The 19,351-nt window shown below is 29.4% G+C and overlaps 3 protein-coding genes across 4 annotated transcripts in view; 1 reads left to right on the forward strand and 2 right to left on the reverse strand.

The window, feature by feature from the left end:
- LOC105848862 (uncharacterized) overlaps positions 1-1,664 on the forward strand; it is an 86,058-nt gene extending 84,394 nt beyond the window's left edge. Inside the window, exon 9 of one of the 2 annotated variants that reach the window (XM_065805061.1) lies at positions 1,003-1,664. In XM_065805061.1, coding sequence (XP_065661133.1) covers positions 1,003-1,150 — 148 coding nt within the window. In that variant the 3' untranslated portion in view covers positions 1,151-1,664. The remainder of the gene's footprint in view (positions 1-1,002) is intronic. The other variant, XM_065805062.1, reaches the window with a different exon arrangement.
- Positions 1,665-4,257: 2,593 nt separating this feature from the next.
- LOC136085047 (uncharacterized) lies at positions 4,258-5,345 on the reverse strand. The gene is made up of 3 exons (XM_065806400.1): positions 4,914-5,345; positions 4,639-4,837; positions 4,258-4,487 (listed from the first exon to the last, which is right to left on the reverse strand). The coding sequence occupies exons 1-3, from the start codon at positions 5,103-5,105 to the stop codon at positions 4,294-4,296; spliced, it is 585 nt and encodes a 194-aa protein (XP_065662472.1). The 5' UTR covers positions 5,106-5,345; the 3' UTR covers positions 4,258-4,293.
- A 2,074-nt stretch (positions 5,346-7,419) lies between these two features.
- On the reverse strand, positions 7,420-9,919 carry LOC136085343 (uncharacterized). The gene is made up of 2 exons (XM_065806641.1): positions 9,824-9,919; positions 7,420-8,690 (listed from the first exon to the last, which is right to left on the reverse strand). The coding sequence occupies exon 2, from the start codon at positions 8,686-8,688 to the stop codon at positions 7,420-7,422; it is 1,269 nt and encodes a 422-aa protein (XP_065662713.1). The 5' UTR covers positions 8,689-8,690; positions 9,824-9,919.
- Positions 9,920-19,351: the final 9,432 nt, after the last annotated feature.

Here is a 19,351-nt window from a genome sequence, read left to right on the forward strand (position 1 = left end):
GATATTTTGCCAAGTTAATCTACCATATGCATAAAATCATCCCTCTAAAGGATTTGTCTTGGGAACCGCCATATGTATTAAATCTGATTTTTACAGATCGTGTGTTATGTGTCATTTTTTATTCATAATTAAAAAATTAGATATTTAACAAAGAAATCCTAGAGGTGAATTATATTAGTTGATTATATGAGTTACGACTGTATGAGTGAGTTTTATATTAATAGTAGTCTTTAAATATTTTAAATTGTTCTGTGACGTCAATCTTTTTGTCTTTTTGACAAAAAGATTGACATCGCAGAATACTGATCTTTTTTTGTGGTTTTTAGGTATTTTTATTTATTTATTTTTAATTCAAGTTTTTTAAGCCAACTCCTCTCAGTAGGTGATGATGACATGAGATAAAAATCGTTGAAAAAGTGTTAAAAAACCCAATATTTATTTTTAACCCTTTTTCTAAAAAATGTAAAACGTTCAAAAAATGTGGGGGTACTATCTTTGGAGAAAGGATAGTTCATTGATTCAATTGATCAAATACTTTGTTGGTTCTGGATTGAGTTTGAACTTAAAGCCATATAACTAGCTATAGCTCCGCGTTTTTTGCTGGCTGTTTTAATGGAAGCTTATAAAAAGGAATACCATCATGAAGATAAATCGTGATCTTCCAATTTTTGGGGTGTTAGGTGAAATAGATTAGAAAAACTTTTAGAAGATTAAAAATACAAGAAAATACCTGTACTAATTTTACATATTTACAAAAAGGGTTTGATGGTTCTCAAGAACTATCCGACTATGTTGATGAAACGATTTTATCCTTAATAAATTATTTTTAAAATATGCAAATTACGGATGATAAAAAAATTCTTTGAATTGTGTATATATGTTTAAATACCGTGCCAAAAAATCTTGGAATTAAAAATGGTCTGAGGTACAACAGGTTTTTTTTTTGTTCATTTGAATTTCTATAAATATGCAAACTTGTATTAATGTAATTATTTTTTTTAGAGAGCTCCCGCCTCAAGTGAACGGCGAATATACTTGTGTTATGTCTTACGACAAAGAAGAATTTGTTGCCACTGCAAAATCATATCGCATCGCAAAATCGATTTTAGCCGTAAAGGTTTTTCAAAAACTAAAAAATAGTGGAGTTTGATGCTTCTTTTGCCCCTCCGCCTGAATTTTACTATACAATCAGTTTATTAGAACTATTTATACTTATACAATAAAAGCTCACTCTTTCCTTACTCGTTGTAAATTGTTGGTTATACTCGAAGAGTAACTAGAGTCTAGTTTTACCTGCAGGACTTGAGTTGCTAGATGCTAGACTTGTTTCGCTCGATGGACTTGTCTTGCTAGCTTGAATTGTTTTGCCAGATGAGCTTTTTTTTATTTAAAAATGCTACATGAAAAAAATATATTTACAAAAAAGTAATCTTGTTAATAGTTGCTTAAACTGAACTCTCTTTATTCTTTTCAAATATAAACAACAGTTTGTATGTCAACAAATCGTGAGCTTTTGTTGTGTCATGTGATTCTATATATGAGTTTTATATTTAATATATGCTTTATATATTTTTTTTTATATAATAGTTTATGAAAGTTTTTTATAATCGACTACAAGTTTTAGAAAATCAAAATTTTTAATAAATAGTTTTTCTTTCTTTCAAGTTTTTTTTTTTTTGATTTTTTGATTTTTTAATAAAAAGAGTTTATTAAACTGTAAAAGTTCACAAATTTTTGTTGTCTGAAAAAAAATTTACGAACGCTATATGCATTTGTATACACATATAAATACACACACACACACACACACACACACACACACACACACACACACACACACACACACACACACACACACACACACACACACACATACTTTTGACCTTACTTTTGAACACTCCTAAATTAGGAGTGTTCAAAAGTAATGTCATGGAAAAATTTTCATCAAAAAACTGGATACTATTTTAACGTATTTATGTTTATGTTATTTAAAAGATGTCTGCCTGGATCAAAATATTGAATGCAAGTGTCGTATTCGACATTTTTGAAAAAATTATATGCGAATTATATTTTTTTATATAAGCGAATTATATATTTTTTGTGGACTTATTTTTAAAAAAATTATTCAATTGCTTAATTAAATTTTTTTCCAATATAGTTCAGCACATCATTTGTCGTAAATGAACTTTTTATACGATACGCTCGACATTTTTATTCTACTTAGCGTAGAATTAATATACTTACCAATAGCAGTGCTCCATTTGCTCACGTGACTTTAGATTTAACTACTGTAAACCGGGGTTACTTTGAATAACGGGGTAACTTTGAATACAAATCTTTTTTTTTTTTTTCAAGATGTAATTATGGCAAGAACTTATATGAATCTGTTCAAACCTTAAACATCAAAGTGTTAAAAATTTTTGCTTATTGGTTTTTATTGTTCCTTAAAAAATGAATTGAATATTTCGGATATTTTTCTCAAAAAAATTAGTCAGAATACTTTGTACACTGCCTCAGCTAGTGTAGCAGCTTGTTGTCTAAATTGCAATTTTTGTTTATAAATTTATTAGGCATGTAAAATCTAAAGAAGTTTGTTAGCCCACTATAGTTATGTTCCATTGCTGTAGCATAACATACTTTATTGTATACATTTTTTCGCATATGGGGTAACTTTGAATAAGGTTCAAAGTAACCCCACTGCATAAATAGTCAAAAACATATCTTGTTATATAAGAAAACAGTATCTTGGTATATAACTGGTAACTCTACGCATTTATTGCAACCTCTTGATCTTATATTATACGGACCTCTTTAATAGTATTAGAGGAAAATACTTGATCAATCGAAAACCTCTTGTTCCAAAAAAAGCACTGACAATTACAAAAAATAAATCTCCTTTGTTCTTTCTTTGCTTATAAACATAGCCAATTCTAAACCGCTAAATATAATTATAGTCATATTATCCGTCTTTCCGTCTTCGTATGAAATATATTGCGTCCTGTTAAACAAGTAAGTTTTAAACCAAGCCAAGTTTGAATTTCTTATACCGTAGATTTCGAGTTTGGATAAAAAAATTATATGACCAACTGTATCAAAGGCTTTGCTTAGATCTATAAAAACACCTTAAGTATACTTCTTTTTTATTAAACTCTTTAAATATATAATGTACAAGATGTAAGATTGCGTGATCAGTAGAAAGGCCAGATTTAAAACCAAATTGTTTATTGTACAAAACATCATTTTTGGTTATGAAAAAATCTATTATACATAATTTGTTCTATAATTTTTGAAAAACATGTAAGAATTGAGATCAACCTATAATAAGTAACTTCATAAGGATCACCTGATTTTAGAATTGGACAACTCTAGCGATTTTTATCTTTTCCGGAAAAACTCCCTCTTTTAAAGATAAATTAAATATATACAAGAGTGGGATTTTAATGAGTTTTTTTGAATTGATAATGATGCTACTACTTATATTGTCAACTCCTATACTTTATTTGGGCTTGATTAAAGAAACCGCGACTAATAATTCTTCTTTAGTAAGTTTTTCATTAGACATAATATTAGTGTTATTAGAAACTAAGCATCAAAGCTGGTTTGTGAGGATTCAGTTTTTGATGCTAAGAAGGACCAATTTTTACAAAAAATTCATTGAGTGTTTCAACCACTAGTTGTTTCTTTAAAACTTAGTTATTATTAAACTTGAGTAATTTTGTAATAGAATTTCTGTCAGAATTATTTTTACCATTGACTTCCTCAATAATACGCCAAGTACTTTAAAGATCATTTGAGTGCTTTTTTAATAGATCCCCAGCAAACATGCCTTTATCGGACCGCCGTGTTGCCGCCGTCGGCACTATATGCTGGCACGACGCTGACGTCCGGTGCCGGTGCCGCTGCATTTTGCTCATCGGTTCTATGGCGGCCCACCATCCACAAGCCACTGATGGGCCATCATCGAACCGGCAGAATCCCCGAAAACAAACCTTCCTTGGACCACCGCGTTCCCGGCGTCGGCTAAATATGCTGGCCCAGCTTAGGCGCCCCGTGCCTGTACCACTGCTTACTTTTCTTATAGCTCCTATGGCGGTTCTTCGGCGGCAAAGCAGCATTGTATGTTGCACTAATTTTATAGCATTGTTGCACCTCGCGGTGCAACAATGTATGTTGGTCAACATTGTATGTTGCACTAATTTTATAGCATTTTTGCACTTCGAGGGAGCGAATTCGAATAAAATAGTAAAAAATTAGTCATGAAACTAAAATAATGCTATTATTAAGATATAAAATTTATTCTTGCGGTTCGTCATCATTGTCGATATCAGCTCTTCTCTTTTCGATAAAAGTTCTTCTTTTAACACTTACGATTGCTCGCGCTTGCCTCCCACCATTTCGGTCTGGCGCTCCTCGTAAAAATCGTACAATTTCTTTTTGAAAATCACACTCACTAACTGTACTTGTAGGCGGATTCCTTAGCACGGCTCCTTAAAATAAATATACGCGTAAGAGATTTTAAAATAAAAATAGCAAAGTTCACAATTATTTTATAACCTATAAAATTATCTCCGACAAAACAAATGACATTTTCTCAGAAAGGCATGCTAATATACCTGCATAAACAGAAAATCAACTCACTTTCAAGTACACGCCTACACTGCGATTCTTTTAATCCAAATTTATTTTTTATATCCAATTTAAGGTCAGCTTCACTTCCTTTACGTTGACCACCGGTCCAATTAAGCTGACAACAAAGTTGATTTGTAAATAGAGAAGCAGACATTCTTCTTACAGCATCTTTCAGGTTGTATCCGCCTTTGCTAGCTACAGCAATAACCTATATATAAAGATTGGAAATACTTTGTAGCAAAATATTTTATTATGTTTATTAATATTTAAAACAATTTACTTACTAAGTTTGAAAATACTGTCTTATCGTTCTGTATGAGCTCTTCAAGTGTATTCAGCTCTTTTAAGTCGTTAAGAGGTAAGTGTAGCTTATCAAAAATTCCTTTATCATTTTCCCCCGCAGTTAAACTTTGCAGCAATTTTGTATTAATTTCAGTTTGACGTTGAAGATCTTTCAAGCAAACTTTGATCTCCATAACAACATTTACTAATGATGTTATATCAGTTGGCAAAATGTTCAAAGATGTAGAAGGAACGACAGGATCATTAAATGTATTTTTTTTAAATATGGGTTGTGTTGCTTTCTCGAAATTGAATTGACCATTTGTTACTGATGACAATTGATCTGTATTATTATTTGGTGAAGATGTTAATAAACCTGGAGAAGTTACTCTATTAGTAAGTATATCATTTCGAACCAGTTGGTTTGGTATTGCCAATGATATCCGAGGAGCTTCAGGTAGAATGTATCTCTTTAATAACTTTGTCATCTTAGCTTTGCTTTGCTTATAGCTGTTATTAAATTTATTTGTGTCATTATCACTCTCGTCCTCATAATACCAGTAATCGTTCTTTCTGGAAAAAAAAGTAAGTTAATGCAGAAAATAAGTAAATGTTTTAGAAATGAGAGTTTTTTATTAAATACAAGAAATTCTTATCTACTAAATTCTAGTTTTATAAACTGTGCAGAAATTCTATTGAAACTAGATAAAACAAACAAAAAACTAGACAAAAATGTATTAAAAAAATAACTAAAAAATAATAAAAATAAACAATTCGCAAGTAAGAAAATGAATAATAAGAGAAAAACATCATTAAAACTATTTCCATAAAATTCAAAAAACTGTTAAAACATAAACCTTTTTTGGCGGCTTTGTGTCTTATGCTCTTCATCTTCTGTTTGTAAATCTGAAGCATCTTGCGCAACCACCAATTTTTTACAAGCTTTTACATATGTTTCTGAATAATAAATAATTTTATTTAATTTCATAAATATTCGAGAGGTGGTTTTAATATTATCTGAAGACGGTTTAACTTAGTTTGCCCTCTAATTATACAAATCTCTTACTTTCTGAAAAAAAAAGTTTTAAAAGATTATACCTGTTCTATACATGATGGAAATAGTGTGCTTTGACCAGGTGTCATCTGGGATTCCCCGGCTTTGCTTGATTTTTTAATTCTTGCATCACTAACATATTGTGGCCAATAGCATGAACAATCATCCACTAACCAATTGTCTGGTATAACATACATTGAACCTTGTTCGTTGAGAAATGATACAACAAGGTATTTCATTTTTCTTTCTTTCTAAAAATCAAAAACACTACTGGGTTAGGGTTAGGGGTTAAGGTATTACGGCTAACCCTAATCCTGATGAGTAAATATTAAAAAAGATTCATTGCTGTCGAATGAATATATTGCTAAACAAATATTTATTTATGATTTAAATGTTATTAGTAAAAAAAACTAAACAATCTACAAACAAATCAAATAGTAATTAATATTTAAAAATACATTCTATAATAGCAAGCAATGAGCAGCTTTTTTTATAAAACCTGGTATACAATAACTCTAGTGCCTGCTTATTTTCTTCTTGACATTAGACTTAATTAACTTATAATATATTGCATAATTTAGTGAAACTAAATGTTTTTTAAATTATTAATTAAAAAAATACAATTTGAAACAAAATACAAATTAATTTTAAATATATTTTGAACTTATAAATAATCCATTACATAGACAAAAAAAGCTTTTAAAAATGCAAAAGTGGGAGTGCAGCATATGTTTGGTTGTAAGGCAAAAGTGCATACTTCTTATCAATGTTACCAATAGAGCAAGACTTTGTATTGTCTGATAAATTACAAACTAAGTATATGCCAACGGATGATGAGTTCCAAGGATATGTGAAAAGTGTTTCTACGCTTTCAAATGTGTTGTATAAAACTAAAATATCACCATCTTTTCCATATTTTTTAACTATGTTTTGCACAAAAATAATTTCACCAGTTTTCAATTGACAACAACTGTCACCCACAGTACACTTAATACAAAAATCTCCTAAAATCACTTGCTTATGCTGAGATTCAATATCTGTAATATCGTTTGGAAGCCTAATATTCTGCTGCTGTTTTAATATAGGATACTTTAATTCAACCGCTTTTAGTTCCAATAAATTTTTTTCATGCAATCTTCGTTGTACCTGTTGTAATGGAAAATTTGGCTTTCGTATTAACTTTTTCAGCTGACCAAGATAGTTTTCAAATGGAAACGCAGATATGTTGTCTAAAGGTCCATACTTGATTGCATCTTGGCACAAATGTGAAAGTCCATGCACATTATAAGTTATCATTTCTGGACCATATATATCTGAGGTATGTTTTATGAACAGATTAAGAAAAGTATCAGCACTGACAGCATGATGTAAACATAATTTTGGACACAATAAAATTCTCATAGCAACAGATAATAACAAGAAGTTTTTATACATGGCTTCATTTAGTATATCTGCTAAGTATACAACACCAGTATATAACAAGAACTGTCTGAGTTCGGTTGCTTTCCATCTTTCAAATTCAGACACAGCCCTAGGCTTACGAGCAAATTCTTTTGGACAGACTTGGAAGCACCAACCAGTCGAACAGAAAGTCGTGTTGAATCTCTTGCACCTAATCTAACATGCAAAGGACCTTTCAACCATATGTAAAGCAACTTTCTTACCACTCCCAAGCAGACAAGATGCATATAGTCATGAGGAAACTGTGTTACCATTCCAATACCAAGTTCCAAAAGAACAGACTCCCCATTGTGATGTTTTTTTTGAGTCATGTTAAAAAATGACTGATCTGTTTGAAGTTTAGCACCTAAAATAGGAAAGGTTACCCTTCCTATATAAAAACCTTTTTGGCAGCACTTATCACATCCGAAATATCCTCCATGCCCTTTGCATGCTTTTACAAATGCTCGTGCTGGACTATCACAAATAACAGCTGATATACTAAATTTGTATAATTTTCCACAGATAACAATTCCAGAAAGTAAAAGTGCTTTACTTTCTTCAACAAACTTTTTTAGAAACTCGTTGCAGTTTGATGGTTTACTTTTACCATAAAATAAACCAATTATAAATGGAGATTTGTTTTTCTGAATATTGTTTTGATGATACTCAATTAAACCCAATATTGGCCAAAACTGACCATTAGAACTTCGAAACAAAGGAAGACCATCAATATTTACTTGTATAGATATACAATTTAAATCATTAAAAAAAATTAAATTTGATATAGAACTCTTAATTCCGCTTTCAACACCAAAGTGATAATACTGTCCTCCAGAAATTTTGTCTACAGACATAACCAATTTTGTTTGACGTAAAGTACGTGAATCATTTGGCAACTCTGGAAACCAATTTTGCAAAACTTTTAACAATGAAGACAAAGCTTTCTCTGTAATGCCAAACTCAATTGACCATTGTGCCAAATTAAATCTTAAATTATAATCAATATGTAAAATACTATCGCCAGAAGATTCAGTGTCGGACGATTCTGGATAGCAATCAGAATTGTTCAAAATAGAATCTAAGTTTGCATCAATTTCATAAGTAGAAATATTGCTTTGACATTGGACTACATGATTTCGTGCTATATCAGGACTAATAACCAATTGAAGATTTGCATTATCTGCAGTTTTTGGTAAAATGTTTCTCTGATCATCTGTGTAGTCATCTAAGAACCTCTTGACATATTTTACTACCATTCGTCTTTTTGTCCAATAACTCATTACTAAAGATAAATAAGTAGATTTGTTAACATCATGTAGTTATTGTATAGTTTTAAGATTCCACTCAAACAAATTTAAGAAATATATATATATATATATATATATATATATATATATATATATATATATATATATATATATATATATATATATATTTACAAATACATCATAAGTTGCAAAAAAGTGCGCTTTACTGCTTTAAAAAAGTGCGCTTTAATTCTTCATAAAAAATGAGGGAAACGAAGAAGATGTCATCAGTTGCGCCTAATGCTGCATTTGTAGATGTATATATATATATATATATATATATATATATATATATATATATATATATATATATATAATATATATACCTAATATATATATATTTATATTATATTATATATATATATATATATATATATATATATATATATATATATATATATATATATATATATATATATATATACATATATATATATATATACATATATACATATATATATATATATATATATATATATATATATATATATATATATATTATATACATTTATTATTACTTAGTATATATAATATAAAGGTAATTTTAACAATAAAGCATGTACAACTTAAGTTGTACATGCTTTATTATTAAACACAAGGAGAAACTTCTCAACATAAGGAGAAATTTCTCCTTATGTTGAGTTTTAGCTATACAAATTTTTTTGTGAACTTTAAGCACATCTGAAATATTATGCAAAAAATTATTATGAAGGAAAAAATAGTTAAATGTTACTTATGTATTTCTAAGATCTTTAGTTACTAAAGATCTTAGAAATACATAAGTAACATTATTTAAATATTTTTTTTACTAAAAATTTACAAAGCTAAAGTTTAGTAAACTTTTTTAATTATAAATGGTAATGGGGTATATACCCCATTACCATTTATAATTTTTCAATTAATATATATATATATATATATATATATATATATATATATATATATATATATATATATATATATATATATTAAAATAAAATTTTAACGTTAAAATTTTAATATTAATATTAAAAACCAACATTTTTTCATTAGAAGGTTTTAAATAATAACATAATAAATTTCAGTTGCCATAAAATATGAACTATATTTATTTACTTAAATTTGTTACCTTATAGAAATGTGTCCAATCAATTTAAATAATGAACAATTTGAACTTTACAATAAAACTTTACTTAAGTACTTAAGTTCTAATTTGAACTTTACAAATTTCAAATTAAAAAAAAAAACAGCGTGAACTTAAGTTCACGCGTAAGAGTAAATTTACACTTCTCGCCAATTTATTTTCTAGTTAAGGCACTACAGATATCGGACCGCCATGCTGAGCTGCCGCATTCGGCATTCTGCATAGAAACGACAAAGGGCCAACATGCACTAGCCTCTGTCGGCATTTTGTAGGCAAATCGAGCTATGGACCGCATTATAAATGCCGGCGGCGGTATTTTGTAGGGTAATCCAACTATGGACCGTTTTCAAAATGCCAGCAGCGACATTTTAGATAATGGTCCGCAACCGGCATGTTTGCTGGGTCTGAATAATAATATTTTTTTGATTTTTTTTACAATTGGCTAAAAGAGTCGTTTGTAGTTTTTATAATTAGTTTTATTACGAATGGTTTTTTTTAAAGAAATTTGTTATATAGCCGTTGTTTGTTTTTTTTAGAAGATTTAAGAATACCCTTAGTAATCCAAGGGTCTAATATTGTTTTTGTTTTAACCACTTTTGAAACTTCTGGAAGTGCTTTGTTATAATATTTATAATACTCTGATATGAATATATTGTCGGCTTTATCAGAGTTTTGATTCAGGAATAAGCCATCCTAGTAAACACATGGTAAAAGGTTATGAAAATGTTTAACTGAGGAGTTTGTTAATCTTGTAGTTATTTTTTTGAATATCCTTTTTATTACATTTTTGTGAAATAATGTAAATGGGAATTTGCGGCCGTGGCGCAGTGGTTAAAACTCTTGCTTTATAAGCAGGAGATCCAGGTTCGAAAGGAGCTCTGAACATATTTTCGCGTCACGGTAAGGAAGGAGGCGTGAACTTCCTGGTTAAATGCATTTCCGCGGTGCTCTGTGACAAGACCGTTATGACTTCTTGGGGCACCTAAAATAAAAATAAAAAAATAAAAATAAAAATAAAGGGAATATGATCAGAGATATTTGTTTTAAATATTCTTTTTTTTATTTTTGTATTAAGGAAGTTATTGGCGATAATTTGATATATTGAAGTTTCACTTTTTCTAGTTATGCGCGTAGGTTTATTGATGACAGGAATGTAACTATTTTTATTAATTACATTGAAAAGTTGTCTAATGTTTTTATTTGCTTCATAATCTAAAATATTGGATTCAAGTCACCAACCAGATAAACAGATTTTTTTAAAACCGAATTATTTTTAATTACACTTTTAATGTGATCTTCAAACACTTTAATTGATCCATTTGGTGGTCTGTATAAGGCATGGACGATGATGTTTTTTGAGGTTAAATTAACTAGTTCAATACACAATAACTCATAAACATTAGTGGTTGAGCTTAAATTTGATTTAACTTTAAACGATAATGAGTTTTTAATAAAAATACACAATCCCCCGCCTACTTTGATCTAATTTGGTGAATCACTTTGTAGTTTTCTAAATGGTAATTATAATTGTTTACCATATTTTTGTGATCACACCATTTCTCGCTGAGACAAATAACTTGAAAATTAATATTAATTTTGTATGAAAATTCTTTTTAAGTAGTAAACGGAAACTTTCGGCGTCAGCCGAAACCGAAACCGAAATTTCTGCTTAAACAATTTTTTACTTTTCCTGTTTCGGCAGACTTAGCGAACTTTTATCACATTTAAAAAGCCGACCATCACAGCTCACTCTAAAAAATATTCTAACTGAAAAAGCAATACTCAAAACTACCGGCAGTCCTGAAAATATACCAACTTCAGATCAACTTGAGCTTATTAAAATTAAAAAAAGAACAATACCCTTATTTAACATCAGATCAAAACGACAGAGAACTGAAATGTTGCAATTTACAATACCTGGCTGGGTTGACAATATCTCAAAAATTGATTCAAACTCCAAAGAAGGTCTGAAGTTTCATAGATCTATATTTAAAATGATTATCCTCGACTTACAGTCTTGGTCAATTGTAAATAATCCGGGATTTTTACGCCATCATGCAGTTTTTACACCACACTTTGGCATTGGAAGTGAGAAATACTACCGTAGCATGCTCAATCCAGCCCATGAAAAGATTAAGCTTGCAACGAAAGTTATGCTTAACGAAAAAAATGCTGAAACTGTTTCCATCTCTCTGGACGCTTGGTCATCCTTTCATCATGAGTACTTAGGCATGATGGAACACTTCATTTCAGACAAATGAGAGCGGATCAAATTCTGCCTGTCATGTTCCAAGTTTGATGAAAAACATACTGCTTCAAACATTTTTGAAAATGTTGTGAAAGAGTTGGAGCTAAAGGTCAAGATCACAGTCTGCTTAAGAGACAATGCTGCACAATAAAAGCAGCTTTCAAAGATCCACATTGAGTTTACAAAAATCCACATATGTTTACAGCTTTCAAAGATCCACAGTTTGTTTACAAGTCTGCTGGATGTCTAAATCATTCACTTCAAATAGTGATTAAAAGAGAACTTTTTTCACTCCAGAGTGCTGTAAGCTTAATAGAAAAATGACAAAAGCTTTGCACTTATGCTTCTTTTTCAAACTCTTTCTTTGCTGAGCTTTACAAACAACAAGAGGTTTAAATGAACAATTTTGACAGACTCGGGCTCAAAATTGATGTCCCAACTCGCTGGAGTTCAACTTATTACATGCTTGAAAGAATTCTGTACTTGAAATCTGTAATTGCTACCACACTGCTAATCCGTCCTTCTAGCGGCATTGAGTTCACTGTACAGGATTAGAATCTGTGTGAAAAGCTGGTAAGCATCTTAGCAATTTTCGAAGAAGCCACCGAATTGCTCTCTGGAAAGGATGCTTGCATAAGTGCGTGCATTCCAATTGTGACAACTATTCTGAAGTCATTTGAAGTTCCCTCTGATGACGAAGAAGTGATGGGCATGAAAAATCTATAAAGAAAGCAATGGCGGCACGTTTTTTTGACTTAGAAACCATTGATCATTTTGCAATAGCAACACTTCTTGATCCCAGATTCACACACCACTTCTTAAGATCCCAAAAAGCTTTTCAAGCTGCTAAAAAACAAGTTTTTTTGGAATTAAAGAGTTCTAATTTGAGCCAAAATGAAACTATTCCTGTAATAAAGCTATGTCTATTGAGAACGCTGGGTTTTCTTCAATGATGCAAAATATCATTGCACAGTCACAAAGTACAAGTTCCGAAAATCCAACTTCCAAATTGGCAAAGGAAGTTTTAAATGAGTACTTAGAAAGGCCAACATCTTAATGCCGTTTAGAGTTTTGGAAAAAGTATGAAGAGAAAACAACATTAAAAGCAAAGTTTGGTTTAGCAAAAGTAGCAAAGAGATTCCTTACACCTCCACCAACATCTACCATAGTTGAAAGGTTGTTTTCAACTGCTGGAGACATTCTTTCAAATGAAAGAAACAGACTTTTGCCAGAAAACATGGAAAAAATTTTATTCTGCAGAGAAAATATTTCAATTATTAACTTTTATTATTGAAATGTCTTGACATATTATAGTTTTTATCAAATTATGTTACATGGTGATTGCTTATATATATATATATATGTAAAATATTTTTTTTTGCTCATAAAAGTAATAGCTGTTTTTGCTCATGTAAAATAGTTTTTTTTGATCATAAAAGGTTCAGGGATTTTTAACATTCTTTTCCAAATTTCGGCCAAAATTTCGGTTTTGGTTTTGGCCGAAATTTCGGTTTCGGCTTCGGCTTCACTGAACCGAAATTTCGGTACTTTCGGTTTAAGCCTAAATGTCGGTTTCAATCGATCACTATTTTAAAGAATACAAATTTTGAAGATTTCTAATATTAACATAAAGGGTCGAGAACGAGTCGTTCCCCATTCCTTCAATTATATTTTATCATTATTATTATAAAAATCGATATCAGGACCAGAATCTTTTTTTTAAAGTGTTCATTTTTTAGTTAGTAACGAATTAAATTTAAAGTTTTTTAAAGCTGAATCCTCTGCCATTTTAAATAAGAGTAATAAAACAAAGAAAAATTAATAAAATTCAATAAATATTAAAATCTTAAAAAAAAAATCATTTAACAAAATTTTTATTTCTAAATTCTTTGACAATTAACTTACCGTGAATGACAGTAGAGTATTTACCTTAAAATTTCAACCTTGTAGTTTAGTAATTTCGTTACAATAGTTCTTGGTTTTTTTGTATCTAATTTCCCTGTTCTATCAGCTCTTTCAATAAGTACTTCATTTACATTAAATTCATTTTCTAAGAAATTAATAGTTTCAATTTCCGAGTTATTGCAGTTTTCAGAGTCATTTTCTACAATTCTTTCAAAAAGGAAAACTATTTCTTCTTTGACGATCTTTAAGTCAACTCTTAGTGCGGTAGCAAGTGGGTCTGAGCCCTCCCCCCTTTTCCCTCAAAACCCCCAAAAAAGAACAGTATGAGCTCCTGTATTTTGCTCTTGATCAGAAAAAAATTCTTTTAAAAGAGATTAGGCTATTTGTTAGTTTACTTGTTTTGAAAGTTAGAAATGTTCTCAGTAAGAAATTTGCTAGTTCTATAAAGTGAACATTGATAGGGTTTACCTTTAGCAATTTCAATAAGCATTCTGGCTGGGCAACCGGTGGAAACCGCAACCGGTTAACCGGTTTTTAGTTCAGTTTTCTCGAAACTGAAAACTATTTTTTTTTTCCTAAAAAAAAACGGTCGTAATTATACATTACTAAAAAGATAAATAATTTAAAGATTTTTTGTTTTGAAAAGTAACGCGGAAAGCACAAATAACGTGAGAATATATATGTGTTTAAAAAAAGCACGTTGAAATGGCATTTAGTTTTATTTATTTCAATATTTTTTTTACCAATTATTAATAGATTACATGCTGACAGAATCTTTCAACAATATTTAAATTTTGAAATACTTAAAGTAATCAAAACAGTCCAGGATAGTCAAGTAACACTAACTTAAAGTACTTTGTCAACTTTTTGATATTTGGTTTGTTGTCTCATTTTGTTTGTTGTTTAATTTTTTGTTATTGTAGTTTAATTATTTTAATTTGAGATTGTTAAGTCTCAAAATCTTGCAACCCATTTTTGAACTAAGATAGTATAACCAAATTTTGATCCTTCTTTTACTCTTTCTGTTTTTAAAACTCAATTTAAAAACATTTTTCCTATGGACAGAATTCTAAAATTCTACTAAAAACGTATGTAAAATGTGTTTATTAAATCATTAGCATGTTATATATTAAAATGTTTATATGTTGTATCTTTACATTATGTTAAATCTTCAATATATCTATATATTACAAATAAATATTTTTAACTTTTAAGGTTCTGATGATAAGATCCCAATGATCTTCTTTATGAAACCTAACTTTATATTGTTAGAACGCTGAATTGTTTATTTTTTAAAATGATTTTTATGTTATTATGTTTCACGACTATCATTGTAAACTTAAAAAAAGCTAAACAACAAAAGCAAATTTTTCGTCAACAAATTTGTTTTTGTATTGTTGACTTTCGTACTACTTTAGGTATTATAAATCGTAGTATAGTTTTACATTCCACTTTTGTAAACAAATCAGATCATAATGCATAATTTTGCATAATTTGCTTAAGAGTACTAAGCCTGAAACATTTTTACCAGCTTTACAGAAATATAAGTTTTTCTTACAACCAGGGCATAATCCTGTAGGAAAGACAAAAACTTTCAGTGAATACTCAGGCTTACAAGAAACTTAAACTAGACCCTAAAAATTTGTATTCACAGAAATACATTTGTTTTTTTTAATGCAGAAACAACATTTGATCTTTTGAAAAGGTTTATGATCTTGTTTAAAGTTATATTCTCGACTTTCCATAAAGAGCAAAGGAGCCATAGTATTTAATATATTAAATAGTTAAAATGAAAAAAAAAGTTGCATGATTATAAATACAAAAAATTCTTAAAAAATGTTATTTCACCAACTTAGAGCAGATGTTAATGTACAAATACAAATTAAAGTGCTTGAACCAGTGGTATATGGACATGTGCATTTTATTTATTAAATTTTAACCTTCTGCCAATGTTTTAAGCATTGAAAAAATACGAAAAAATAACTTTTTGGCATATTTTCAATGTCAATTTGAAGATAAGTGCCATTTGTAGATAAGCCCTGATCTGTTAGCCATTTTATACAATCTTTTTTCTGAAACATAATATCAGCCATTGTATTTTATTTTCAAAAAATTGATATTAAACTTTTTTAATTATAGTTACGGATTTATACATCCCCTATAAGAATTTACCATCTCTTACGCCCAAACTACCCCTATGAAAATAATACAAAAAAAAAAAAAAAAGTAAGAAAACCACCCTTATGAAAGTCCCTATTTGATGAAAAATATATTAAACAAACAAAAATTATAACTTTTTATGTTAATATTATTTTTTTACGTATCCAGTTAGTGTTATACAAAACATTAAGTTCTTTGGTTTATGTCTTATTAATGATGGCGATGAAGGCAAAAAGAGCGACAAAGAATACAGAAAGGTAATACTAATCCAATTAAACTTTATAAAATTTATATGGTTGTGGTGCGTGCCTTACTTTAAACTGATTGAATGCATATATATATTTATATGCTTTTATGTATACACGTATTAGAAACACGTTTCAGACGCGTGTTTGAGTCCATTTTTATATGCGCCTGAACATATTTTTATATGCATCTGAACGTATTTTTATATGCGTCTGAACATATTTTTATTTGCGTCTGAACATATTTTTATTTGCGTCTGATAAGTGTTCTACTCGATAAAATAACTAACATTCATTCGCAAACAACAGGTAATCTGGAAAGTTTTAATTGCGCATTTAATACCAAGAAAACATCGTATTGAATAATATCTATTTACTGTGATTTAGGCATAATTTAAAGAGTTTTAAATGCGGGTTTGATTCTCTGTTGATGTCGTATTGCATACTCATTTTTAAACGCATCTGAATTGCTATTGCGTATTTGACGCAATAAAAGGGCTAACAAACATACCATAAAGATGCGTATTCGAACAAGTTTCTAATGAGCATTTACAACTTAATGTTCCGGCTAAGACTATATCAAATTCTAGTGTTTGTGGTTTTTCGTTCTCTATTGTCAAAATTGCACAACATTTGAGACATTCCTGAGACATGCTATTTCTTTCAAAGATATTGCCATCAACAGCAGTATTTCTTTGTTTTTATCTTAAAAAATTCCACTCCATTTATTTGTAATTGATAAACAGTAAGTTGGCTAAATCTTTTACTGTAGTTTTTTCCGTGATATCATTTTAAATAAAATTGAATGCATTATTTAATTGGGTCGGAAAACATATTGTCACATTGTCTAGGTAGTTTTGTTGTAAAAATTGATTAGATTAGATCATCTATCATGGAGAATTTCATTAAATTTTTTGCATAAAATAAAAAAAAATTTGAAATTTTTTCTATTCTTGTAAATCTATTACTTATAAAATTCATATAAATAATTTCCACTTAACTCATGAAAATGTCTTTTATATTTGAAATGCCCCTTAAAACTAAAGGCTAGTTTTATTTGCCACTCAGTGCAAGTATAAATGGCCTCAAATTTATATAAATCGTAGTTTGATCTAAAATTTTTTAAGTTGAATTTCAGATTACCTAATAACGTGGCCGCTACATTTTTTAAGTTATTAAAGCATAATTTAATTTCTTTAATAAATGATACAAAATTTCGTAAATAAAAACAAATTCAAAGTTTGATATTTTATCTTATTTTTGACGCCGACTCTTGCTCAATAAACGACATTGGTAGGGAATAAGGCGTGATTTCCTAGATAAATTTTCATCCTCTTTGATAAGACCGTAGGGACTTCTGGGTACACCTTATATAACAAAAAAAAAAAAAAAAATAATAATAATAAAAAAATAAAAATCCCTGAGCCAAAAGTGAGTGAGTTCTTAGAATACCTTATAAATCTATACTTAGCATTAGGAGCAGAAATAAATGGGAAAAATTCTTCCCATCGATTCCTAATGTTGGAACAAAATGTAGTTAGGAATTTGCTTTTAATCCCAGTTATAGGTTTGTAAATATGCTTAATGTGCAGTTTGTAAATATGATATCTACTAATAAACCAAAGCAGTGGATTTTTTAAAATTCTTGTTAAAAACATAATTGTTTCATCTAATCTTCCTGTATTTGTAGCAGTAGTGTCAGTGCATGAATATAATTATGGCTGAATACTTTTCTATCAAAATTGAGAACAAGTTTTTTACTTTTTAATTCATCTCTATAGTTTTCTTGTATTTCAATGCCTATGTGTTGACAGTTTCATAGCGTTTCTGTCTATCAGTCTTTCTATTTAATTTTGATTCTACTCCTCAGTAGTTCATTGCACAAGCAATATAACTTTTTTTTGGCTCTTCCGCATATTTATTATCTTTTGAAATATTTAATGATTTTTCATTTTTTAATAATTTGTAACCAACAATATGTTTTTCCTCATTTATATTGTTTGGAATTAAATTTGTTTAGTTGGCAAATTTTACTATTTTAGAAACATTCAGTTGGTAAAATTTGGCATTTATATTTCTTCATAATTATCAATTTCATTTTAATAGAAAAAATTATTTAGATAATTAAGAAGCGAACAGTCTGCATTAAAAACCTTTTTTGATTGAATCGGATGTAAACAAAATAAAAACAAATAAAAAATTTTTTGCAGCGAAGTAAAATATATTGTTGCAGTGTCTAGGTTTCTGATAAACATTTTTTACAGTGTCTAGATATTTGATAGTTAAACATTTAGTATGTGAGGCCTGCTGAGAAGGATTTTTATATCCAATATTGATTACTTGATGTTTTTGCCTTTTTTGATATCTTTTAAAATAGAGCTTTTTATTTTTCAATCCCTTTTTTTCGAAGAGAGGATCTATATTTTATTATTGTTTTTTTTTGAGTGGGCCTGTTTTTTGTGGTAGGTCTGTGGCTGCAACCTCCTCAGACTCCGCCTTAATGCGGTCTTGGGTTTTAGGTTTACTTAGGTCAAGTAGGAATGAAATTTATTGATGGGGATTGTTTCATACACCCTTCGCGCCGGCCTCGATAACAGAAAGCGGACCAGTTGAACGCTTTATAAAATTTATTCCGATGTAAGACTATACCGGTGAGAGGTTGGCAAAAATACTACTTTCATATTTAGAAAATAATGGCATAACCATTAAAAACTATAGAGGACAATCAAATGACAATACATCAAGTATGAGTGAAAAATACAATGGTATGCAAGCCTGGGTTCGAAATAAAAACAAACAGTTTAGTTTAATACGTTCCATTTTGCGTACATTCTCTAAATATTGTTGTTCAAAATGCTGTTAAAGCAATTCAGTTGCAGTTTATTTATTTAACTTCGTTCAAAAAACGTTTTTTTTTCTCCTTCAACACAATAAAGAAATCTACTTTTAACTGGG

The sequence above is a fragment of the Hydra vulgaris genome, chromosome 09, assembly GCF_038396675.1.
Source record: "Hydra vulgaris chromosome 09, alternate assembly HydraT2T_AEP".
Taxonomy (NCBI): Eukaryota; Metazoa; Cnidaria; class Hydrozoa; order Anthoathecata; family Hydridae; genus Hydra; species Hydra vulgaris.